General features: G+C 33.6%; 3 protein-coding genes across 7 annotated transcripts in view; 2 read left to right on the top strand and 1 right to left on the bottom strand.

Annotated features, from left to right (window-relative positions):
- LOC138330181 (oxidoreductase HTATIP2-like) overlaps positions 1–4,959 on the bottom strand; it is a 21,723-nt gene extending 16,764 nt beyond the window's left edge. Inside the window, exon 1 of one of the 2 annotated variants that reach the window (XM_069277620.1) lies at positions 4,876–4,959. Coding sequence is in view for 1 of the 2 variants with exons in the window: in XM_069277619.1 (XP_069133720.1) it covers positions 4,689–4,807 (119 nt within the window). In the remaining variant the exon portion in view is untranslated. Of the gene's footprint in view, positions 1–4,688; positions 4,826–4,875 lie in introns of those variants that run through there. The other variant, XM_069277619.1, reaches the window with a different exon arrangement.
- Positions 1–20,323, top strand: part of LOC138330180 (UDP-N-acetylhexosamine pyrophosphorylase-like) — a 25,405-nt gene extending 5,082 nt beyond the window's left edge. Inside the window, exons 3-11 of one of the 4 annotated variants that reach the window (XM_069277614.1) lie at positions 2,209–2,413; positions 2,858–3,033; positions 6,117–6,289; positions 6,749–6,942; positions 7,766–7,909; positions 12,341–12,532; positions 13,838–13,867; positions 14,951–15,020; positions 15,871–20,323. In XM_069277614.1, coding sequence (XP_069133715.1) covers positions 2,209–2,413; positions 2,858–3,033; positions 6,117–6,289; positions 6,749–6,942; positions 7,766–7,909; positions 12,341–12,532; positions 13,838–13,867; positions 14,951–15,020; positions 15,871–15,990 — 1,304 coding nt within the window. In that variant the 3' untranslated portion in view covers positions 15,991–20,323. The remainder of the gene's footprint in view (positions 1–2,208; positions 2,414–2,857; positions 3,034–6,116; positions 6,290–6,748; positions 6,943–7,765; positions 7,910–12,340; positions 12,533–13,837; positions 13,868–14,950; positions 15,021–15,870) is intronic. The other 3 variants (XM_069277615.1, XM_069277616.1, XM_069277617.1) reach the window with 3 other exon arrangements.
- Positions 20,324–26,139: 5,816 nt separating this feature from the next.
- Positions 26,140–26,823, top strand: part of LOC138330182 (kinesin-like protein KIF21A) — a 107,799-nt gene continuing 107,115 nt past the window's right edge. The window contains exon 1 of the mRNA XM_069277625.1: positions 26,140–26,503. Within this exon, the coding sequence (XP_069133726.1) occupies positions 26,436–26,503 (68 nt within the window). The 5' untranslated portion in view covers positions 26,140–26,435. The remainder of the gene's footprint in view (positions 26,504–26,823) is intronic.

Genomic DNA, 26,823 nt, shown 5'->3' on the forward strand with positions numbered 1-26,823 from the left:
TGACGTTACCTGAACGACTGTTTACGAAGTGCTCATAGAGTTAATGAAATATTCATCTCCAAATTGTATCATGGATGTAATTTTCTACTGCCATTTGCCCACATTGCAATTAGGTTCTACAAGATTTTGGATAATAGCCGGTTATTTTTTCTCTGGTCAAAATATTTGCAATTTTGACTAAAAATGATGAAATGATATTTTAGTGATTTTAGATTGATAATAATACTTAATGGGATAAAAGTCCTCCTTGTCCTACTCTTAATGTTTTATAAAAGTGAATTTTCAAGACATTTTAGGTTTTATATACCCTGTCAATGTTTGGCTGTACGTGCATGGTTAGACGTTAGTGTTTGAAGTATCACTATATATATCAGACTATTAGCGATAGTGAATTGTCAGGGCGACCCGTTACATCTGGGGTTGTCTATATCATGTTACCAGAATTCCAGTATTGCTGGGTGTTTTCAGTTACTGCACCCAAACAAACTACCTGTTACATGAAAGTTTTATCCTCAAATACTTCCACCCGATCACCTGTGTTGGGTAGTCATCATTAAGGCTTTATCAAAGCTACTGGTCTCAACCTCAAATGTTTAGTCATATGAGGTTTGCACTTAAATTTATTAAGCTGTTCAACCCAGTTTTATGAACATTCCTTACCTAAACTTAAGGAAATTCTTTAACTTCCGAATTGCCCATAGGATTCAGGAAAAAATTATAGAAGTTAAAGAAAGTTTCTTTATAAGCAAGATTTTCCCCTTAAATTCTGTACTATTTTCTTATAGAGAATTAAGTTACATTGCATATGTTTATACAGAGATTGTATATTAATTAGTCGATGGAGGATCAGGAGGGATCATTATTTGACAATTAATTGTTCATTCATTATAATTTTCAAAAAAAGATCAACCATTTTATACTATTATATTATATTATATTGTATTATTATACTATTATTATATTCTACTTTTCATGATTTTTTTTTTATACACGTATTGCGTTGTTTAATTGCTAGACCCTTTAGAATTTGCAAAACCTGCAATTTTCAGTGAAAATGAATCATGTGTGTAGAGCTTTAAATCAGCTTTTAACACTTCAATTTGAAACAATATCAGGCCATTGGTTTTTCACGTAACTATGAAAGTTACTTCAATGAAACAAAAATGTAAGATTGTATGATATATTTATTAGTTTACAGAAAGATAAATGAGATTTAGTATTTATGATACAGTATTGGTTTGACTTTGTCAACATATTTACTCTCGACTTATAAGCAGACATTTCTAAGTATTATTACATGTGTAACTGTATGTCTTATCAGTCTGGAGGAAGTAAATGTGCTACAAGTTTGATGTGGGGGATAATCACTGGGTAATTGGATTTTACTATGATTCAATAATTAATTTGAGTTACTACATGGTTAGTTTTGAAAATGAAATGGGTCTCACAGTGGCTTTTATTTTTATCATTTTACTATTACATGTATTTCAATGTTGATTGATACCATCTCTGTCACTCAACTGACAGAGAATAATTCTGTTTCACTATCGTCAGTTCGATTTCTGGTTTCAGTGGTGCTCAGTATAGAAATACAGTATAATTTGCCCAGAGTTTTATACATAATGCAGGGGGTTTTTTCAGCATGATTTGGGACTGAAAATCGGCCCCATTCCTCATTACAAAGCCTTATAATTTTCCCCATTTCAAATCTTAAATTTCCTAAAATCAAAATTAGGCTTCATTATTTGTGAACTGGCTTCAGAAAAATACATAAACTAAACTGGAAATAAAAAATCTTATTCGTTATGATTTATTTCCTATTTCATAATTTTCCCCAAATCTTGATTTGTTGCACATTTTCCCAAATTCAAAGCCCTGGGCCCCATTCTCATAAGTAGGGAGAAAAAGCTCTGTAATGCACTTAGCTATGGGTTCCATTCTAATCAACACAATTTGTCATTTTCTATTACAATTTACAACTCATTTCAATTTTAGAAAGAAAAAAAAAAAAGAAAAAAAATTTCAATCAATATTTAATTGAATTTAAGTCGATAAATCAATAAAAACCCTAGCTCAATGACATCCCACTCACCCCGAAGGACACATTTAGATTCTTCTAGTTAAAGGCCGGAGTTGTCCATTTTGGAATTTTAGGGATGAATGAGTAAAATTCTTTCAGTTTAAAGGAGTTTCTCTTATATGTTTCAGGTCTAGAAGAGGTGGGAAACAATCGTGTAGCTGTCCTTCTGCTGGCGGGGGGACAGGGAACTCGACTAGGGGTGCCCTACCCCAAGGGCATGTACAATGTAGGTCTGCCCTCGGGGAAAACTCTGTATCAACTACAGGCAGAAAGGTTACTCCGGCTCCAGCGACTGGCAACACAGCAGACGGGCAAAGCCTGCACCATTCCATGGTAAGTTACACTGGCATTGAGCAATTTTATAATCAATGTATCATTATCAAATATAGAATTTTAACTCATTCACCCCTGAAGACACATTCAGGCTCTTCATATAATCAAACGCTAGATCGGTCAATTTCGAAATTTCAGGGGTGAATGAATTAATGACTTCAGCCACTCTCTAGTGTTAAACCAAACTGGTAGAATCAAGAATAATGCTATTTCCATGGTCATTATTGTTTCAATTCTGGTTAGTATAGCACTATATTGACCTTAGAAAGGGCCATAATTGATAATAATATGCTTTAGGTGTGAATGCAATGTTATAATTGCATTTCTGATTATAAGAAACACCAGGTCGATATGGAAGTATTAACCTCCATTTGACTATGCATTAACCAATAGAAATAATGAGAAACAAAGCATAATTATGTGATATGCAACATTGTGTTTTAGGTATATCATGACAAGTGAGCACACAAAACAAGCCACAAACGATTACTTCAAGCAGCACAACTACTTTGGCCTTGAGAAAGAGAATATCATACTTTTTGAACAGGGCCTTCTGCCATGTATAGGATTTGATGGAAAAATAATTCTTGCGAATACAGACAAGGTGGCTCTTGCTCCTGGTAAGTATCACAGAAATGGCTGAATGAGAAGATTAATAAAATTTCATATTATCATAAATTTAAAATATCTATAATAATCCCATCTAAACCTCTCTGCAGCATTTCTAAGAACATAATTTTCATGTTCAGTCAAACCTATCTATAAAGACAATGTCCTAAAAAAAGGTCTTTATACACAGATCATATTGTGTTAAAATTGGTCTTATTATGCAGGTGGTCTTTATACAGAGGTGGTCACTAAAATAGGTTTTACTGTATCATGATCATCAGGTCATCAGTTCACATACCGTATGTACCCTATTTAACCCAATAAAAAACTGAAAAGTGAATGTCGCTTAAAAGGACCAAATTCAGGCTAATATTTCCCAAAATTATTGCTCATAGTTAGTCATTAGTCAATTTACAAAAGAAATCAATTTAATTACTTTCAGTGTCCCAAATAATCCATTTATGATTTCAACACAATTTTACATATATGTGTATAAGACCTTGTGATCATTTTGTATAGCCATTGTTTCTTGGTCCCTTGGTGGTCTTTTTAGACAGGCTTGATAGACTCTTCATGCCTTGGAGACACTAGGATATGGGGATGTCCAATCTGAAGGTCTAATACAAATAGTTCGAGTGCTCTCATCGGTCATTAATGCCTAGTGATGCCTGGGACGAGTTACAGTTTCTGTACATACAACTTGACTCATATTATTGTACATCTGTGACCATTCAGATTATGTGTGATTGCACTCGTAAATTATTCACTATAAGTTCATCTTTTGTTTTCGATCTTTCCTAACAAAATCTTTATGATGATGTTAATCAATAAACAGGTATACACACACATGTCAGAAAAACAGCAATGAATTTGAATTAAGAAAAACTTGTTAAAAAAAAGCGCTTTCAGTCCAATATCTGTGATATTTGAAATCTGATCTGCACTGTATGACAGTTTAATTGAAATTTGATTCAACAAATATTGGAAGATGAAACTTCCATACACTTGCTTTCCAAAAATACAGAGAAATAAAAGGAGGCAGGTAATTAAAAAGCATTAGCACTAATCCATACTTGGCATAACAATGCCAGGGCAGCGATAGAACAATACAGGTCCTTTAGGCCTCTTGTTTTTACTGCTATTATTACATACAAACATGGGATCAATTCTTATGTTGAAACAATTGTATAAAGGACATAACAGATTGATGATTTCGATAATCCAGAAAGTGGGATAGGCAAGAAAATTTGCATGTAATTCAATCCTGTTTTTTCTTCATTCTCAAACCTTAATTTTCAAATCTTCTTTATCAAATCCTTCATAAAGTAAGAAGCTTGATATCAATTCCAAGGAATCATTAAGACTATGTACACCCATATATGTATGTCATTAATATTGTTTACAATATATCTGTGGTCATCTTAACTTTTGTCAACAACAAATGATGTAGCCATGACGTAAAATCTGGTTTACCTGGGGTAAATGTGGGGGGGATTGATACGCAAAACGTACGTTAATGTGATCGATCATTGTTGATTAAAATTACATATGCTGATATAAATATAAAGATATGGCTCCAGACCTCATTTGATACCTTTAACAAAATGACAAAGTTTTCAGTTTGTTTTCCATAATTACAAGAACTGACACAAGTGCTTTACATTACCTTGGTAAATATAATTTAAGACCACCTATATCCTGTTCTTGTGTGAAGTTTACAGACAGAATGTTATGTTGAAGACGTTTAAGTGGAATTTGACGTTGTGGACGTAAGTGTCTGGCCATGTTTATACTTCTGGACGAGTTATCAGCTGACATACTTAGACAAACACCAACTGTTTACATTGACTTACATTACACACAAACTACACAGCGTTATCTCTTCTGCCAGCAAATTAGTGTATTCCTGTTACATAATGCTGATTACAGGTGTATCACACAGTTCATGTCAGGCCACTATCTTATTCATAGTATTGTGAGGAGTGAACAAAGTTTTTAATTTGACCTCAGTAAACATAATTAAATTCCTTTCAAAATTCTTGTACCAGGTATATTTGCATATTCAATTTTGTTGAAGTCAAGTGGCAAGAGCATTGTAACAATGTATGGATTGGATCTACTTACTGAATTATAGTTAAAATATTTTATAATGGTCAGTCTTAAATTCAATCATTCACCCCTGAAATTTCATAATGGACTGGTCTATTCTTTGATTTTGATGAGGCTAAATGCATCTTCAAGGGTGAATGTGTTAAAAGTCTTACAAATCCACTGAAGATGAATATATTTGGTAACTTTATCACACTGTGTTTGACTGTATGCATTGGGATGTAATAGGATAGCATTATAACAATGGCTAGGACAAAATTTTGTGCAACTGGTCAGGTGTAAAATTTACTGTTCCTTGTACAGTTTAAGTGTAAACATAACTTTTTATATGGGAGCCCAAGGGAATCATCATGTCTTGCTTTGTTCCTTCACAGTTGATTTCCAGATAAATTCCTCAAAAACTCACTGACCTATTGTTTTGATATTGCACATGGTAATAGCTACGTACAATGGTTACTAAAAGGTTAAAGGATTTAAAATCATCCAATTTCAAGAAAAACTGGTATAGAGCTCAAGGGGATTTGGGGACACTGAATGTCGTGATAATTTGAAGAGGTCTGAATATCACTAATGTATATATTAAGTTAACTTCAACAGGGTCGTTTCTGATGAATGTCAGTTTGTCTAGTTGGTATTATTCTGCTTTAGATGTATTCATTATAGTGTATTTCAATGCCACAGTTGCTACAGTATTTGTAGTTATTAAATGAATTGGGGAAAATATGTAAAAAAAAATGTTTAATTTTCATACCATTTAGGTTTCTTCTCAGAAAGTTTTTTTAACAGAATTACAACCTATTTTTATTATCCTAGCAATTTTATAACTGTAGATAGTAATCTCAACAACATTCTATATATAATAATGACCAAGATGTAATTCACAATTTTAATTTGTTTTAAGGGACATTTTGAACTATAACATTGAGGTCTGTAAATATGTGTTTGATGTCCCACGTCTGTACATGTTTCTGATGTGTGATTATAGATGGTAACGGTGGTCTGTATCGGGCCCTGCGGAAGTGGAATGTCCTGGAGGATATGGAGAAAAGAGGCGTGACCAACATACATGTCTACTGTGTAGACAATATACTCGTCAAAATGGCCGACCCAGTCTTCATCGGCTTCTGTAGGACGAAGAATGCTGAATGTGGAGCAAAGGTAGAATTTACTGAAGGAAACCTGTATCTGATATCACCAACAAGCTTAATGATGTTTCTCAAATGTTGCTTTTGTGATCCAAGTTTTTGTATGCTGACCTGTATATGCTAACAGGGCCCGGCACCATAAAAGTTTCTCAGACATTTGATTTTACTCAAGCCTATGTAAAATCATATACTTGAGCAGAAAATCTGTCTGAGAATAGTTTTATGGTGCCTGCTGGGCCAAGTTACGTACAAAAGGATGAAATTATTGGTCCTTAATTCAAAAAGGGTTAATTTTTTTCATTTTTTGTCTTGAAGATAACATTCGGCAAGAATTATTAACAAATGTCAAATTTTATTTAATATATTATGATTGGACATCTAATAGAGCTAATCATTAATTTGTGAAACAGTTGGACTTCTTTATAATTTAGCATTGATTCTTTTTAATGATTTTTGTGTATGTTGATTTTAGGCTGTAGAGAAGACTGTTCCGACTGAGGCCGTTGGCGTGGTCTGTAAAGTGGATGGTCGTTACCAGGTGGTGGAGTACAGTGAAATCACACTGAAAACGGCCGAGTTACGACAGGACAATGGACAACTGACCTTTAATGCGGGCAACATCTGTAACCACTACTTTACCTTGGATTTCCTCAAACACGTGTCACAGTAAGATCTTGTGTCCTTCAAGTCTAAGACTTAGGTCTATTGCTAACTTGTATTCCCTACACTATTTTGTACTGTCTTTGGCTTCAGACAACAGTTTAGTCCTCTGGTTCAACATAACACACATTGACCTCAAACTCAGTTAACAAATGTAGAATATATACCAGTCACAATTTATAAATTTTACAAAGAATTTTTCAACACAAGCCAGTTTAATTACCCCTCATAAAATTGAGTGGAAATGGGAGTATGTTATACTGGAATAACCCCGTCTCAACATCTGGACAACTTCTCCTAAGCTACAAGCTTCTCCTAAGCTACAAATTTCTCCTAAACTACCAACTTCTCCAAAGCTACAAACTTCTCCTAAGCTATCTGTTCAATTTCAAACTTCCATGAAATTTAACTGAGTAACTAACCTTTGTGACCACTTGTAAAGGCGCAAAAAGTCTTATGACAAGTAATGTAACATATGAATGCCTATGACTAATTCACATATCATATGCAGTAATATTGGTTACCATAGAAATAAAAGGAAGGCTTCTGATTGGTCAAAATTTAGGTATTGTTTGGTTAACCTGAAAATTGCTATGTACGATGTAGATGTTTGAAAGATTGACAAGTGCAATGGCTTTGAAGACATTTGATGTCATTTGGTTGCCAAAAGGAAGAGTCAAAATGAACATAAAGGAAAAAAATCATTGATGAGCACTATTGGTTCAATTTTGATTAGTAACCGTTGTCCGAAATGATGGGTAGCAGGCAGTATCAGTTAGGCAGTAGTATATGGTTCTACATTATATATTAAAACATCCTTGTTTTTCAGGGTTGAACAAGAAAACCAGTTAAAACATCATGTAGCAAAGAAAAAGATCCCGTACGTTGGTGATGACAAAGAGGTGGTCAAACCCACTGAGCCTAATGGAATCAAAATGGAGAAATTTGTTTTTGACGTCTTCCATTTCGCCGAGTAAGTATAGATAAAGAATAATAGTATTGCTATTGAATAAGCGTGTAACAGTCGATGTATACTGCTTATCATAGAATCGTGTCTTATAAGACTTGCAGCCATATAAGTTAGATGGGAAAAGAAATTTTAAATAATATGTTGGTGATTTAGACAGGAACATTTCAATATTCATTATAGAACCTTGACAGTTTATAACATTTGAAAAAGTCAATAGGTCATGTGAAAATATTTTGCATAGAGTCAGTAAATACATCTATTTTAGGTCTATATATGTCTGTATTGATTTCATTACAATGCTTAATTGTGAATTTCACATTTATAATCAAGGAATAGACAAGATTAGCGTTGAAAAGCTTCTTTTCAGTCTGTTCCTTATATCACTGTACTCTGCTAGAAAAATAAAAAGAAGATGTATAAGCTTTCTCATACAACATTAACAGTTAATGCTCTGTAAGCACTGTTTATAGGCATACATTATTCTGCTTTTAAAATAATCTTCAATACAAGTGGTTCATGGTATTATCTGCTCGCAAAATTTTTTATTTTTCAAAACTGATGTCAATCGTCACAATTCACATTTTCATGGTTTTCTGTGGGTTCTTCTCTCTGTGTCTTTTATTAGATTTCACAAAAAATATAGAGTTTTAACACCAATAGATGATACAATTTTTTTTTCTCACATTTTACATGCAAGGCTCTCTTGTGGTTTCTTATGAAAATACAACTCAAACACTAGGCAACTAGTGGTAACAGTACAATGAAAATACATGTACTTGAATATTACTATGTTTACATTGTTTTTTTAATGCATATAGGAGAAAATATAATAAAAAATGCATGGATGTGTCAAGTGAGAGGGATATCTCGGCAAGCCTTGTGGTGTTTAGCCCAAATCTTGCACTCAACAGTTTGAGATATTTTTGTCCATTTGACAGACCCATGTCAGATTCTATAAGTCTATCATTAAAGATGCTCCACCGCTGACAAATGGTATATTTTCACTATAAAAACATGAGCAGACGATTTTGTATTTTTCTTCTGTTACAAAAGTTACTTACTTTTCACCATTACCATCAATGAAAAGTTTGAGCTTCTGATTTTACTTCCAAGTTAAAAATGTAAAAAATAATTAAATGCATCCTGAAAAAAATATGTGGCACTATATCCTATATGGAAGGAAGTACTGATTGCACATACACCAAAAGCAAAAGAAATTATTTAATGTTATTTTTTTCTGTCAATTAGACATATATATACACGATTAAACACCAATTATTGTTCAGATGATGAGTATCATTTATGCTCTGTCGGCGGTGGAGCATCTTTAAAAGAAAGATGAGAAAATAAGAGATGAAGAGAAAAAAGTCTTTTGTTATTCTATAAATTAACTTTACACTTATCTTTGTTATAATTACAATATATCTTACTCACACACACACACACACACACACACACACACTCACACATATTTTTCACATGGTGAAGGAAACTAATTTTGATTGCCTTGGCTCATTATTCAGATCTGCTTTTATTCTATCCCTCCATAAACGTTCTCTCAGAATCTTCTGAAGGGATATGTTAGTCAGTTCCCCTTTGTGCTTAGATACATTATGTATGCCAACTGCATTTGGAAACTGATAGAAATCAATATGACCTACAGGCAGCCATCTTGGATTTTGACGCTAGAAGTTTGTTATCACTATTTTCAAAACAAGCTGAAGGATGCTTTTTGAAATAGTAAATATACTTTTCTCTTGGTCGATTAGAAAACAAGATGGGTGACAGATGGTCATCCTGGATTTTGACCATTGTATAATGATATTCTGTGTGAGTATCAAATATTTCATAAGTAGAGGGAAAGAGGCATACAGCATAGAAAATATCCTTCCTTCCTTTGACTGACATAGATAATTCTTTTGGGATCTCTTTGTTTTTTTAGGTCATCTGACCCGAAGGGTCAGGATGACCTATTGTCATCATGCACCGTCCGTCGTCGTGCGCCGTGCGCCGTGCGCCCGTCCGCCGTCCGCCGTGCGCCGTCCGCCGTGCGCCGTGCGTAAACTTTTCATTCAAACAACTTCTTCTCAATAACCGGAAGGCCCAGGGTACTCATATTTGGCCTGTAGGTTGCTGGGATGGAGGGCTACCAAGTTTGTTCAAATGAATGACCTTGACCTTCATTCAAGGTCACAGGGGTCAAAAAGGCCAAAATCTTTAAACGACTTCTTCTCAAGAACCAGAATGCCCAGGGTACTGATATTTGGTCTGTAGGTTGCTGGGATGAAGGGCTACCAAGTTTGTTCAAATAAATGACCTTGACCTTCATTCAAGGTCACAGGGGTCAAATAGGCTAACATTCTTTAAACAACTTCTTGTGAATAACTAAGAGGCCTAGAGACCTGATATTAGGCCTGTAGCATGCTGGGATGAAGGGCTACAAAGTTTGTTTGGATAAATGACCTTGACCTTCATTCAAGGTCACAGGGGTCAAATAGGCTAAAATTCTTTAAACAACTTCTTATGAATAACTAAGATGCCTAGAGACCTGATATTAGGCCTGTGGCATGCTGGGATGAAGGGCTACCAAGTTTTGTTCGGATAAATGACCTTGACCTTCATTCAAGGTCACAGGGGTCAAATAGGCTAAAATTCTTTAAACAACTTCTTGTGAATAACTAAGATGCCTAGAGACCTGATATTAGGCCTGTAGCATGCTGGTATGAAGGGCTACCATGTTTGTTCAAATTAATGACCTTGACCTTCATTCAAGGTCACAGGGGTCAAATAGGCTAAAATTCTTTAAACAACTTCTTGTGAATAACTAAGAGGCCTAGAGACCTGATATTAGGCCTGTGGCATGCTGGGATGAAGGGCTACCAAGTTTGTTAAAAAAATGACCTTGACCTACATTCAAGGTCACGGGGGTCAAATAGGCTAAAATCTTTAAAGGACTTCTTCTCAAGAACCAGAAGGCTCAGGGTACTGATATTAGACCTGTGACATGCTTGGATGAAGGGCTACCAAGTTTGTTCAAATGAATGACCTTAACCTTCATTCAAGGTCAAAGGGAACAAAAAGGCTAAAATCTTTAAACGACTTCTTCTCAAGAACCAGAAGGCTCAGGGTACTGATATTGGACCTGTGACATGCTGGGATGAAGGGCCACCAAGTTTGTTCAAATGAATGACCTTGACCTTCATTCAAGGTCACAGGGGTCAAAAAGGCCAAAATCTTTAAACGACTTCTTCTCAAGAACCAGAAGGCCCAGGGTAGTGGTATTTGGCCTGTAGGATGCTGGGATGAAGGGTTACCAAGTTTGTTCAAATGAATGACCTTGACCTTCATTCAAGGTCACAGGGGTCAAAAAGGCTAAAATCTTTAAACGACTTCTTCTCAAGAACCAGAAGGCTCAGGGTACTGATATTGGACCTGGTACATGCTGGGATGAAGGGCTATCAAGTTTGTTCAAATGAATGACCTTGACCTTCATTCAAGGTCACAGGCGGCAAATAGGCTAAAATCTTTAAACAACTATGTTGTACTAATAGTCAGATGACCGTTAAGGCCCATGGGCCTCTTGTTTTTCCTAATTGCCAGTACATATCTGCTCTAGTTGTCAAACATGAGACTGGATAAATTACAATTAATTCTTAGATGCCTTATTTCAGTACCCTTGACCATGTCCACCAAAAATCTCCATTGTAGATGTCATGTCCTGTACATTGTAGAAACCAAATTAAGCACCTAGTTGCTCACTTACATACGCCAGAGCTGACTTGTTTTCTTTTTTTTCTCTGGTCGATGATACATTGGTACTGATTGGTCCATTTTTTCATAACCATTTTTACTTCACTGTATTTAGTTGGAATCAATGTCAAAGCTTTTTGCACAATTACTTTAAGGGTTTTAGCTTACTTTTAGATTTGAATAAAATGTTGCTTTTAATTAGCTTAACTTTGTAGTAACATAACTTTTCTCTCTCTTTTTCCCCCACTTCTTTTTTGTGTGCTTTGTGTGTGTGTTTGTGTGTGGTTTGCACTTTTCATTAAAAATCAATTATATTCCTTTTGTTGCTTCTGTTGCTTTGGCTTACTCACAAAATTTTTTTTACTCTGATTAAATGGGGAAAAAAATTTGCATATTATGTAAATTTTCTTTTCACTACTCTTTTTTTTTGTAAAATTTATTATCTTTTAACATGTCAACCTTTTGCTATTAATGAAACTATTTTCACTCTAAACTAACCGATACATAATATTTTTCTTTCCACTCTATCCTTCCCTCTTTCCATCTCTCTTTCCTCCCCTCTTTCCTTTTGTACCTTCTTCCTCTGTGAAATCTTCCGACCAACCTGTTCCATGTCTCCCTTGCTTCCCCCTTCTTCCCTCTCCTTATTTGGCCTTGGTTGTGTCCGTTTGTTTGGTGTAAATGTGACAGGAGCTTTGCCGTGTGGGAAGTCCTTCGAGAAGATGAGTTTGCTCCCCTGAAGAATGCTGATACTGCTGCCAAGGATACCCCTACGACCTGCCGAGAGGCCCTGCTAAATCTCCATCATCGCTACATGTTAGGAGCTGGCTCAAAGTTTGTACACAGTGACGGGTCATCACTTCCTGATATCCCATGGTACGTAATTCTCATGAAACAAAATCATCCTTTTGCATCAATTTTAGAAATTGTATTTCACATTTTTGAAAAGAAAGTAAAAAAAAACCCACATGCCGTATTCTTTGTAATTCACTTATAAAACAATTTACAATGCATGTATTTTCACTCATATACACGGTCATAAAATTTTGTAGTTTTGTTTGTATGGAAATATAATTATTTTTTGATATGATCAATTTCGAATGTATATAGATAAAATTAGTTTTAATAGTTTAAACTAACAATTGCATGATCTATATGCCATTTTGTTCGCCTGATTCCATGATTGCTTTTTAGTAGAATGATTAATGCATATTTTATTGATAATAACATTCATGCTAGCTGTTATCAATATTGCAATAACAGATGATGTTGTGGCTTGCACTCGTTCTGCAAAATACATAACGCATGTACTCAAAAACATATCAGTGGAAAATTTTACGCAATTTTCATTTTTGTTTTTTACTTATATTGCATGGATTAAATTAATTTTGAAGCACCATTGACAAAACAATCATTCCTTTTGCACTTTAAGAGAATGTCTAAAAGCTGGAGTTTAAGAAAAAGTTTTCAATACCATTAAGTAGGGCACATGTTTCATTTGTTAGAATGTCTCAACAATACAGTGGCAAATTATGTTGTGAGATTTTTGTTTTCTTTTATCATATGATCTTGAGTAATTGATACGTAAAAGATTTATTATCGGTTTAGCCTCTTTAAATTCTTTGAAATAAATGAAGAGAGGTTGTCGTTAGAGAGTCTAATTAATGAAGAGAGGTTGTCGTTAGAGAGTCTAATCAAACAAACATCTTCCAGATATTTCTAGTCATTTTGTGAATGAAAAAGATGAATATATTTTAACATCAAAATATAAAAGATATATGAATATGTTTATATTGAAAGATAGCTGAACAAGTCAACAAATTCTTCCAAAAGTTTCAAACCTAATATACTGTATCTCATATTTAAAAAGAGAAAATTTTAATTAAATGTTCAGTATTAAATTAGAAAACGGCAAATGATTTAATTATAGGAGCAGGTTGACAGAGCCTTTCAATATAAAATATGAACATTTTTAATCTTTATCTTAAGAATGATAATCTGCAGAATGTAATTGCACCGTGCTATAAAATTTTGGAAGATTTATTTTTAATAATAACAAATAAGAATATGAAATACCACTAAAACATGAAGTTACTAATGTACATATCCTAAACTTCACTGTTACATGCATGTCCCCTAGTGCATGATTATATCCGCCTCACTGTTGTACATTTGTTTCAGTGCTAAGAAGGCCAGAGAAAGTGGCGACTGGTAAGTCTTGAGGATGTGGCTGTCACCTATATATTGATGTGCTATTACTAAAACATTTAGTGCATTTACTTGTGTGCCTTAAAATTTGGTTTTGGATAACATCGGATATTATATAGAATTTGTGTAAAATGACAGCTAGTAATATTGTTTGAATGATCAAATTCTGGTTGATGGTAGTTTTGTTACTGGTTTTAATTCACATTCACCCCCTGATGATCCAAAATGGATTATTCCAGCCTTTGAATGAGAATAATCTAAATGCATCTCCAGGGGTGTAATGGGTTGACGTTTAGAGTGGCATAAGGTTAACTTGATTCTGCTATAATTTGCCTGATTAGATATGGAAATCCATATTACAGACTTAATAAACCTCCTATCTGAATCATTGTGGATTGAGCTGTATCCATTGCTTCCTGGTAATATTTATCCATACCTAGAATTATAAATTTTAGACATCCAAAAGTATGCTAAACAGAAATTTTAGTTATAATCCTGCTGTAATTAACACAAAACTATTTCAAGGAGAGGGTGGTTGCCTGTTGCCAAAGTCCTATTGTCTTTAACATCTGACAATAAAATATGTCTTGCTGTGAAACATTGGTTAAATATTGGTAAACTGTTCTACAGATAATTGACTATGGTGAAGGTACTTTGTAGATTGATCTGTTAGAAATCTGGGTATTATACTGCTCAACAGATAACAGAAATATATTTAGGTCATGTGCGGATCATTTCACCAATACAATAAACGCAATTATATTTTTGTTTTTGCAAAAATTACTAATGTAATTAAATTGCAAACTTCTTAAGATATAATTGTCAATTTCTTTCATTTGCCATTCTGTTGATTCTGATTTTGAATATATTTTTATGCATTTATTTTTAAAATAATCAAGAGAACAAAACAAAAACAATTAAAAAAATCAATAGGGAAAAAATTAATAGAGACGAAACGAGAAACGAAAAACATGACATAAAAGACAAACCAAAAAAAGTATTCTTGGAATAGTATATCAACATTACTGATATTTGAAGTGTAATCCAGTATAAAAACCTGACATCACTTGTTTTTATCTATTTCAGTCGGAAAGGAGAGAATGATGACCACTTCAACAAGTGTGAGGTTTCACCATTGGTATCTTATGCAGGGGAGGTAAGAACTTATATTATTGATAGTTAGACCAAACTTGTGCCAGAAACCATTGGTATCTTATGCAGGGGAGGTAAGAACTTATATTATTGATAGTTAGACCAAACTTGTGCCAGAAACCATTGGTATCTTATGCAGGGGAGGTAAGAACTTATATTATTGATAGTTAGACCAAACTTGTGCCAGAAACCATTGGTATCTTATGCAGGGGAGGTAAGAACTTTTATTATTGATAGTTAGACCAAACTTGTGCCAGAAACCATTGGTATCTTATGCAGGGGAGGTAAGAACTTATATTATTGATAGTTAGACCAAACTTGTGCCAGAAACCATTGGTATCTTATGCAGGGGAGGTAAGAACTTATATTATTGATAGTAAGACCAAACTTGTGCTGGGTTACTGTATTTATTTACATGTTCTTGAAAATGCCAGAAACCATTGGTATCTTATACAGAGGATGCAATAACTCATGATGATGATAGTAAATGTTTTTGTCAAAATGTCACTGTAATTCTCAAAAATATGAAGTTTAGAATATCATTCTTGATCTTAGATAAAATACATTGACATTATCAGAGCTAAGACAATATTCGTCAAATTAATTATCTAGTCAAATAAAAAAATGAGATTTACAAAACAAAACGAAATGTTCAAAATTTTATACAATGTTTGTACCTTAAATGGTGTTTTTTTTTTGTTAATTTCAGCAAGTAGTTTGGTTGTGGTAAACTCTTAAGTAAAGTTCATTTTAGAGAATCAATTTTTGCAGTTGAAAAATTTCTAGATGTAGATTTCCAACGATTTTGGGAATTGTCTTGTTTAGTAGTCAGTGAATTTTTTGATGTGTTTTAGGGTCTGACTGAACTTTTAGATGGTAAGAAGCTTGTTCCACCTGTGCAAATTGTAATGGGACCGACTGACAGTGAACCAACCATTCTTCAAGACATTACAGTCAATGGCACCGCAAGTTAAATAATGACATCTACATCAGGAAACATCATATCATTACCTAAATACAAATGATCTCTAAATAGATCATGTTGTTCGTCAAGCGAGGCCATTTAAATCTCAACACTTCTTGTTATAGTTATGCGTATGTCTTTGAAAGACAACTAATCATATAAGATACTGTTAACATATGTTGTTGGTAATAATTTAATCCTTTTAAAAAACATTGTGCTGAATTTTGACTGCCCTGAATTTTATTGGAAATTATTTTGCAGGGGTAAATCATAGTGCACGTGGATGTGAGCTTACCTGCAGGGCTCGAATTTCAGGCTATTTTACTTGCTTTTTGCAAGTAGATATACCAGAATAGCAAGTGAAAGAAATATGCACTTACATATTTTAGCAAGTTTTTTTTATTATGGACAACTGTAAAAATGACAAAATGATTTTGAAAAAATTGTTTTAATGGAAAATATGGGGACACAGTTCTTCCTATATTGTTGTTGATATACCTATACACTTCACATCATCATGGAAAAATAAATGATTTTATATATAAAAAAAATAGTAATTTGAATACAAATATTTAATTACAAGTAAAAATATATTTTAGCAAGTACAAATTTAGGGCACTTGCTATTTTTAGCAAGTGACAAAAAATGTGGAATTCGAACCCTTAACCTCTGAGTCTACAAATTATTATGATGACTGTGTATAGTTAACATTGTCCTAAGACAATGACTGTAAATCCTAAAGTCTCAGATTATGTGGTGCATCTTTCTCGTGGAAAAAATAGCATATGAAGCAGAATGTTTTGTGAATGAATTTCGTTTTGAATTTGTAAGCATCATGTTGAACCATCAATGTTGTTAATACCAATTTATAATATTTCTGTTATAAAACGATATACCAATTCTTCAGATTTTTATTACAGCTTTGCTGGTCAAGCACACGTTAACTACTTGTTATATATATTGTTATTATATTAACGTTAATTTAACTCAAGTGTTAATTTATTTAGGTCGTTGATTGGGTTCATGATAAGTAAGATAGATATGCATGTAGTAGAAATTGAGTTTTAAGTAAAGGTTTTAAAGATTGGTTTTACATTTTAATACAAAACTTTAATAAAGTATTTGAATAGTCACACCTTTTTTGTTAGATTTTGATCACTATTATTTATTCTAGAAAGAAATGCATGAATCTTAGCATCATTGCTTGGTGAGAATTTCTTGTGTGAATATTTCATGTTTTCAATTTTCCATTAAAGTATTTAGCAAATTTTATTTTATACATGATCTTTTTGAAAATTGGAATGAGTAACTTCTAAAGTCTCTTACTTACCTTTGAATATTTTTAAGATCCTGTATTGGTGAAATTAAAGTCCTTCATGACATGACTTGTTCGGGTTTAATGACAATTTTTTTATGTGAAAAAAAAAGATTGGTACTATAAGTAATATTTTATTTGATTACCGGAGCGGTATACAGTATTTACATTTTGGAGCACAGGAAATATTTCAAAATTTCATCATAATAGATAAATGTTGATTTGTTTTATTTTGCTAAACAATTTCTAATGTACAGTTGTTTCACTTAAATCAATTTAATTTTAATCAGAATTTTGTACAATATTGTATATAGAGAAAAGCATGACATATATTTATGAGAACCTTTTGTCCTTGTATGTACCTGAGATAGATAGACCATAAAACAGACGTAAACCCTGTCAATGGACAAATTTTGGCTAAACTTTATAAGGATTTTCAGTTTGTCGACCCTTCTCAAACTGGAAATTCAACGCAAGTCGCACAACAATTTGAAAAAGAAAAAAAAAAGAAAAATTCGTTTTCATAAATTTTCTTACACAATCAGGAGAAAACTGAGAAAGATATTTAGAAATTTCATGACCCGCTTCTACAAACTGGAGACTGATTTTTTTTGTTTGAAATGTTGGGAGTCTCCAGTCCAATACGGGAAATGGGTATGGAAACCTTATACTCAATATTTAATAGTTTTTTTGAGTAGATACCACAAAAATTTGAAACTTACCTTTTCTAAATATGATTGTACATGTATTAAGGGATAAATTTTAATTTAAGTTTCTGAAAAAGAGGCTTAATACTGGAATTACGAAATTGATAAAAGTTCTCTAAATGACATTTGTATGATCAAAATTGTTGACCAGTCATTGCACATTGTATAACTTTAAATCATAACCTACCTTTATTAGTATTTAAGTCAGCAAATGTTATTACACGAGTTTCTGCATATTTTGTGGCTTTGTATGTAAGTATTTTTGTCAGATTTAACCGAGGTGGTATTTACTGTATACATTAAACAATGTATAAAATATCAACCAAGAAAACCAGTCAGAAACCGAATATAATTTTCTGTTATTTACAATATTAATGTCTTCATATTAAAGTGCTTTTAATGTTTTGTTTCAACTTTTAAGTATATTTCTTTTAGTGTTTTTCCATTATTTTTTTGTAAGTTATAGAAATATTTTCAAAATATGTTTTGGGGTATTAAATGCGGTTAGTTTTACAGAAGTATTAATTAGAAAAGGATTAAAGTTATAACAGTATAAAAAGATAAAAGTATTTTCCAAGATGTATGTACTAATTATCCAAAGATAAAAAAGGGGAGATAACTTTGATAGATGAGGTTGCCCTCTTTTGAAGTCAGTGTGTTAAAGTTATGTGGTTCTTGTTTTTGGTTTTATGAAAATGAATGATTAGAAACATTGTGAGTTTCGACTTAAAAACCACATACCGGTGTATAAAATGATGTGATGCAATTATTTAAAAAAAATAATAATGAATTGTGTTTGTTTTTTGTTTGCTGATTAGTTATCTCTACCAGTATTGTACATGGATTACAGTCACAATCAAACAAGTATTGCTCATATCTAATTGTAAATAGCATTGAACATTATACCTGCTGTATTATAAGCATGATGCCGGTTATAATAAATTGTCGTGAATCGTAAACAATTGTTGCTTGCTAAAGACATTATTTAATGATTTGGTTAGTGTTTCCAATATTTCATTTATTTATTTTTTTATTTATTTTATTTTTTTTGAAAAATATCCAAATTTCAGCTGGAAAGAAAATTTCATCCATCATAACGTCTTCACATATCTGCGGTTAAAAAAATTAAAAACGAATTTTAAACTTGCAGTGTATTTAAGACATAATTCTCTGCCACTTGCATCACCACGAGTTTCGTTTACCCTTAAAAATAATAACGGTGCATACAGAAATGTCAGCATGAATTAACAAGTTTTTGTAACTTCACATACAGGATCGCTAATAGTGTATCTATACTGGTCACAAGGTTGTGATGTATTATAACTTCAGATGTGATACTATAATAATAATATGTCTTAAAAAACAAATAACTTTCTCAAGAGTTTACTTCCATACACCATTCACATCTCTTCACACATTTGTCACCTACTTCTGTTATTAAAAACCTTATTTTTTGTGTTTTCGTCATTTCTTGTGAATAACATTTTCTATGTATAGCTGTAGTATTAGATTTTATTTATGTAATTGTGTACATGGATACAATTAAATGGACTTATCATTATATGACTATATCAATGTACTAGATAAGGAGACAATCCCGCACAAGATGCTAGAACTATCACATATTTAAACTTCTGTGAAGGTTAAACATTAATTGTGACATGATATTGGGCAATAATGATGCATACACATAGTTTAGATTTAATAGTTCCACCAAACTCTATTGTAGGAATTCAGTAGAACCTCCTAAACTTGAACTCATAAAAGGTTCAGTTCGAAGTATTTTGTTGGCCATAACTAAACTTAACACTTTTACCTAGGTCCTATCAACTTGTCGCCAACATGATTAACGATTGCCTGTATAGACGGCTATGTATGCAGATCAAATGTTTTTTGTGCGATTTGAAATGAAAATGGAAAAATTAAATTTTAGATTTATATTTTCACAATTTAACTATATATATACTGTATACATAGTTTTATCATTTCTGAAAATTGTGTGGATCAAATTTTTGCGAACATGGCAATGTAACATGTCGGTGTTACAATGTGCAGTGGAATTACAAAAATGTTCTAAATTGACTTGTGATCATTCGGTAAAAGATAAAATATTTAAGACTATATTTATTCATTTAATGATAAATGTAAAGCATACAGTATTGAATTTCAATGCTGCTGTTGGCTAATTTATGTTTCAAAATTGTAATAATTCAATTAAAACATAATAGTAACTTATTTTCTTGAGGGATCTGTTGATTTCAAAGTCTGTGTATGTTTTGTGGATATGCAAATGGGATAATAAAATGTTTTATTGAAATGGATCCTTGCTTTGGAATTTCTTTTGTTGATTTTTAGCTCACCTGGTCTGAAGGACCGAGGTGAGCTTATGGGATACCGCAGCGTCCGGCGTCCGTCAACAATCGACTTCTTCTCCATAACCGCTGGTTGGATTTCAACAAAATTTGACTGGTAGCATCCTTATGGGCTACTTACCGAATATTGTACAAATGATGGGGCTGACCCCCCAGGGGCCTGAGGGGTGGGGTCAAAAGGGGTCAATTTAGCTATTTCCATATAAACTTCTTTTTCTCTGCAACTAAGCATGGAAGAGTACTCATAATGCAATGGTAGCATCCATATAGGTTTGGGATTTAAAATTGTACAAATGATAGGGCTGACCTCCGGGGCCTTAGACGGCAATAGATGCTTGGTCAAAAAGGTCAATTAGGCTACTATTTTCATATAAATTACTTTGTCTCTGAACCTATGTATTGGATAGCATATTTGTATTTCAATAGCATCACTGTATGGTTGTGATTCAAAATTAAACTTTGGGAGTCAGTTTTGCTTATTTTTCTAATTGTCAGAGTCTTGTGATTATTACTAAAAAAAAAAAACCAGGTGAGCGATACAGGCCCTCTGGGCCTCTTGTTTATATTTTCTCATATGGATAATGTCACCTACATGTATGAGGGAGACTGATACATTTTCAGTTACTCTTCTTGCGTTTCAAGTCAATGTTATGAATAAAGTTAGCAGGATAATATACATACAAAGCATAAAACATACTGTATATTGCTAATATTTACATGGGCATTAAGTTGCTAAAGCAGATTAATTCTAAATCTCGAAATTGATCAAAAATCATGGTTTTAAAAATCGCATCATATCATGTGAATGGTGTTTTCAAAGGATAAAAATGGTGATTCGCGAATAAATTACAGTGAATCACGAAATTTCACACCCGCGAAAGTTAACAACTCTACAGTACCTTGTGGTGCTTGTCCATTACATACATGTCTTCCAGACATTTCTATTGTTTAGCTTACCTGTTACAAGATGCACAGTTCCTACGCTCAGTCGCCCATCTTTTTTTTTTATAATTATTTTAATAATAATTTTTTTTTTCCAAAGCATTTTTACAAATACAAAACAAAAGATTATCATCACTCATCATCATAATCTGCTGCATCAGCTTCATTCATCATCATCATCACCATTCATCACCATTCATCATCATCATCATCATCACCATTCATCACCATTCATCATCATCATCATCATCACCATTCATCACCATTCATCATCACCATCATCATCACCATTCATCATCATCATCATCATCATCATCATCATCATTCATCATCATCATCATCATCACCATTACCATTCATCATCATCATTCATCACCATCATCATCACCATTCTCATCATCATCATCATCATCAGATATCCCCGAATATAAAAAAATAAGTCAAAAAAATCCTCGTAGCAGGTCCAAATTTTATTAAATTACTGAAAATAGCTAAAACCTTTTATTGTGACTCTTCATATTGCAAAATCCGTTTACAAACTAATGACAAAATGGCAAAATTTTATAAAAAAAATTAGACAAAGCCTGTCTGGAAGTCCTAATTTTGTTATTATTGACATTTTCAGTATCCAGGTAAATTTGAGTGACATGAAGTCTTTGCTACTAATTTAAATGACTATTTTTTTTTTTTTTTTTTTTTTACCAAAAATGGTTTTTTTTCAAAATGTGATAAGTAGTGATCATACCTGTAATACACTTGTGTAAACTGATGACTTTAATACTGGTCAATTCCCTCATCTAAGGAAAAACTCTTTCAGCTAAGGAAAAACTCTTTCACGTTTAGGGTAGTTGTTGACACCTGGAATTGTCTACCAGAGTCTGTCGTTAATGCAGAGACTACTAAAGATTTTGAGATACTGCTAGATAACCATATGAAGGACAATATCTATAGTAATTCCTGATAAATAATTTTATTGAGTACTTGTATACAACTTTACCAGTGACAATATAATTAGTTTATATTATGTCTTATAATATGGACATAGAGGCTTCTAGCCTGCGTCCATTATTTTCCATTAAATCCATTAAATCATGTGGGTTCTCCAACCTTAGACATAAGTGCGCTTTAATTTCAATGACGCGCTAGCTGTTTCCACTGATGTAGCTGAGTTATGGCACAGATTTAGAGAATACATGGTCATGCAGTGTCTTAAAATGTAAGCCGTATTTTGCCGAGGGTTAAGAAATCTAAAAGTGGCGAGCCACTTTTTCTTTCTTACCCGAGCCAAAAATACAGCTCATATATTAAGACTATGACCATGTATATTTTTTATCCTGCAACATTTATTCAAAACACACAAACATTTCAGCTGAAAGATGCCAACATTATTGCAAATATGTCCATCTTTTAAACAATTTTTCGCCCCGGAAGTAGATCGTAAAATCGGTATAGGTGCTGAAATTCTTAAAAACAGCTACTTTTGAATACAGCAAAAATATATATGTGATAGTTGTATTCCGACAACATCAATGCGAGCCACTTTTTCTTTCTTACCCGAGCCAAAAATACAGCTCATATATTAAGACTATGACCATGTATACTTTTTATCCTGCAACATTTATTCAAAACACTCAAACATTTCAGCTGAAAGATGCCAACATTGTTGCAAATATGTCCATCTTTTAAACATTTTTTCGCCCCGGAAGTAGATCGTAAAATCGGTATAGGTGCTGAAATTCTTAAAAACAGCTACTTTTGAATACAGCAAAAAAAATATATGTGATAGTTGTATTCCGACAACATCAATGCTGGTTGCAGGATATAAGCTATACATTTATTTTATAGCTACTGCAACTTCAGCATGCTCTTCATCGCCAACTTTTCATCTTTCCTCAGTCATATTGCCTGAATATAGGACGAGGCTCCAAGATTTGGCTGGAAGTTTTCATCTTTTCTAGATCCCTGAGTGCCCACCTCCCTTTTTTCGCCGGCTTCATTGTCACCGTCATGTCGTCAATAAATGATTTGGTTGGTGATTGTTTACTGCGCCTGCTGACACAGGGACCTGGCACGACTTTTTTTTAAACTAACAGTATACATGTATATATATTATAGTATCATATATGTATGTATACCATTGGTTAAAAAAATTTCGTGCCAGGTCCCTGTGCCTGCTGACATGCAAGGACCTCATAAGTTTTTATAACCAAGTCCATCGCTTCTGCAAAGAGTATTTTAAAATTATATCGTACAACCGGTGACAATTTGACTTCTGATCTGTGTCAAGCTGTTGTGTAGTCCCTACGGTGAAGTGCATCTGAAAACTGTCGAAAAAGTCTTTGAATTTCTCCAGCACCTGACACAGTTGCGGCTTATAATCCTGAAAATAGACTCTTCTCGTATGTTTCTATACCGACTTTTTTTTACCAATCCAGCTGTCCATATCCCTTGCTCCAGAAAAGTTTCTTCCCCAACTTGAAACGATGTGGCTTCTGTCTGAACCTATTCCTGACTCATTGCATCAGTTCGATGATAGGCTGTTTCTGTACGTCTGTTTCTTCCCTGAATTGTTTCTTTGACATTCTCAGCTCCCTTGTGATGTTAACGGTTTCCTTCTCTCGTCTGTTTTATCCAATTTGTTCAACTCTCCTTCCTTTCTTTTCGTTCATGCCAAAACTCTCTACCCCTATAGTACCGGATGTACATTCGTGATATTCCCTCTGAGAGTCTACCTCACCGTTTTGCATCTCTTCTCCCTCTGGTGCATAGGTTGTGTCCAGGGTCCTTCTCCTCATGGATTGTAGTGTGTCTTCATTCTTGCAGGTATTTCCTTAACAACTCCTTCTTTAGTTGTGACTCGTGCTCACATTCTTTTCCGGTGTCGTTTCAAAGTATGTTCAACGGGTCGCTCATTTTCTCCCACTCTCGTGCGACCATTACGGTTCTACGTAATCCTCCTCGCGAAGGATGCGCTTCAAACGGCGTGCCAAGCCTAATACCACAGCCGGTCTCTCCCAACTGTCTCCATTTACAGTCGTCAACAGCCAATTCTTTTAGTTCCTAGTCGTCACTGGAATTCCAGTCTGATTGTATAGTCGACAGATCCACTCATCAGTCGGATCCTCCTTCTTTTATACGTTTATATGATATATAATATTGATATTATACATGTAAATAAAGTAATGAAGATATGAAATATTTGGAAGCATTTGCATTTCATTTTCTACAGAAATAGGAATGTTGTTGATAATATGGAAAGAATCCCAGTTCCAATTAGATAGGCATGATCAGCTAATGAACTTGAAATATTGATATCTATTTTTTTGTATAAATATGATATATGTTATTGCAGAAGTATGGGAAGGAAGATATATTTCAGGGAGTAAATCATTTAAACCGATAGGCCTATTGATCTGGGTCAAATTTTTTTAGGTTTCGGAGGATCTAAAAAGATCACAAGGACATTTTAACATGTCAGAGTTAAAAAATGAGTCATGTACATGTTACATTATTTTATATCAGATTATTTCTACAAGCCTAATGTTTGTCTTACGTACACTTGATTTCATATTGGTAATGCAACCATGGAATTGTACACTTGAGAGGGCTCCGTATTTTGTTGAAAGATTTCTTTGAAGAAAAAGATCAAATTCCCGAAATAAAAAAGCAAACAAAAATTAATGTTGTTGCAATATTACGCTACATCAGAGACTTAGATATTATATCTAAGTCTCTGGCTACATGTACTTAGGGGCTAGGCCGCACATTAGAGTAAATTCTAAGGGAGATAATCCATGAAGGTTTAGCTGAATAGTCTTTGAGTTAGGCCTATATAACATACTTTGATTGGTGAGATGTTCTATTTGTAATAAAACTTTAAAATGTGATATTATAAATGGCATGTCCTACACTCTACAGAATATTAATTATATAAGTTGGTTGCATACGTGGGTATATAATCAAAATCATTGTAGGAGTAACACTTTGTTGGCTTAACCTTGCTTTTCACTTTTGAGATGCTAGATGATGAAATCTAGACATAAAAATAATTTTCCTCATGAAGTATATTAAGTATAATATAATCAATTAATTAATTAACATCAAGGATTTATATGAGAAGGATAAGTCACACTGGGTTTTGGGGAAGTCCAAGGCAGGCGCTTTTGTGTTTGTGCACTGACCGTGACGTTGGGCGACGACTGATTTTCCTTTGATATCCGCTGGCGCAGCCTTTGATGTAGCTTGCGGGTGCGAGGGTTACCGTCTTACTTTCTGAAGCGGTGCTGTCATTTCATGAGCTGTCGATTTTTTTAACGAAAATTTAAGACATATCCCCTAAACATTCCGTCTTTAAAGCAAGTTATAAACGTCGTGGAATTTAATAAACTTTACAATGGTGTTTCGTTTGATTCGATAAGACAAGTATTTGTTGAGAAAAACGGTTTTTATTCCCGGTTCATAGGCGTCTCGCGTGGTGTTTAGTAATGTAAAGAGACAGACACGAATCCTTCTCACTTATAAATCCTTGATTAACATCTAAGCACACATCATGTGACAAAAAGTATACAGTATTAGTTTGGCCTGTGATTGCCATAAGTTCTTTTCATGGTTATTTTTTCGACATAAATGTACATTTTTGTACAGTTTTCTATTTTTTGGTATTTTCCCTCATTTTTTTCTCCGTCTGTTTTAAGTAATTCGAAAATAATCATAGCATAGCAACCGAACATTTGGAAAGTACCATCTAAATCTTTGGAGATAGTTGTGTTACATATCTAGAATTACCCCCCTTCATTTAGTGTAATAAACTTCCTCGAGATGTCGCTATTTGACTCCATCCGCGGTTGGCGAACTCGTCGATAAAGACATCTCAGTGCATTACGCTAACGTGATGGTCGGGTACCTTTAACAAGGAGATGTCTATGCTTTATGAGGATATTGCAGCAAAGGAAATGTAAAAGTGATAAGTCTAGCCGTTTTAAACGGCAATGATGTGGGAAATATTGTGTTTTGTTCGCAGGTGGAAAGTGACATCCGAGAAATCGGCAGTGTGAAACTGCAAATATTTTTTGTCGTCAGATCAATCATTTGCTGTTAGGTGCTACACATTTCTAGGAAGATGACAGAAAAGAACGAAGACCAGAAGGAACAAGTGGAGGACCAGAGCAGTGTCCGAGTGGCATTGAGGTATAAAACTGTCATTCTTATAACTGATTTGAAAATTGATTATTGATCGGTCAAAAAGTGGGTTACTGTACGTCTATCACAGACAGTTAGGTCTATTGAAGCGAATCAGCTGATTAGGTTATATTCTAACTGAAACATATATGAGGCTTGCTGATTCTACTGACAAGAAAATATTGTCAATGTTATCAAGACAGAAAACAAGCGATAATTGTTTAATTTAATGAAACTGCAGGTGCCTGTGTTGTGGAAATGTACTAGATTTTAGTCTGTATATAAATCATAGCCCACCTAAAATAGATTAAATTAGAAATGATCATACT

The sequence above is a fragment of the Argopecten irradians genome, chromosome 8 (genome assembly GCF_041381155.1).
Source record: "Argopecten irradians isolate NY chromosome 8, Ai_NY, whole genome shotgun sequence".
Classification (NCBI taxonomy): domain Eukaryota; kingdom Metazoa; phylum Mollusca; class Bivalvia; order Pectinida; family Pectinidae; genus Argopecten; species Argopecten irradians.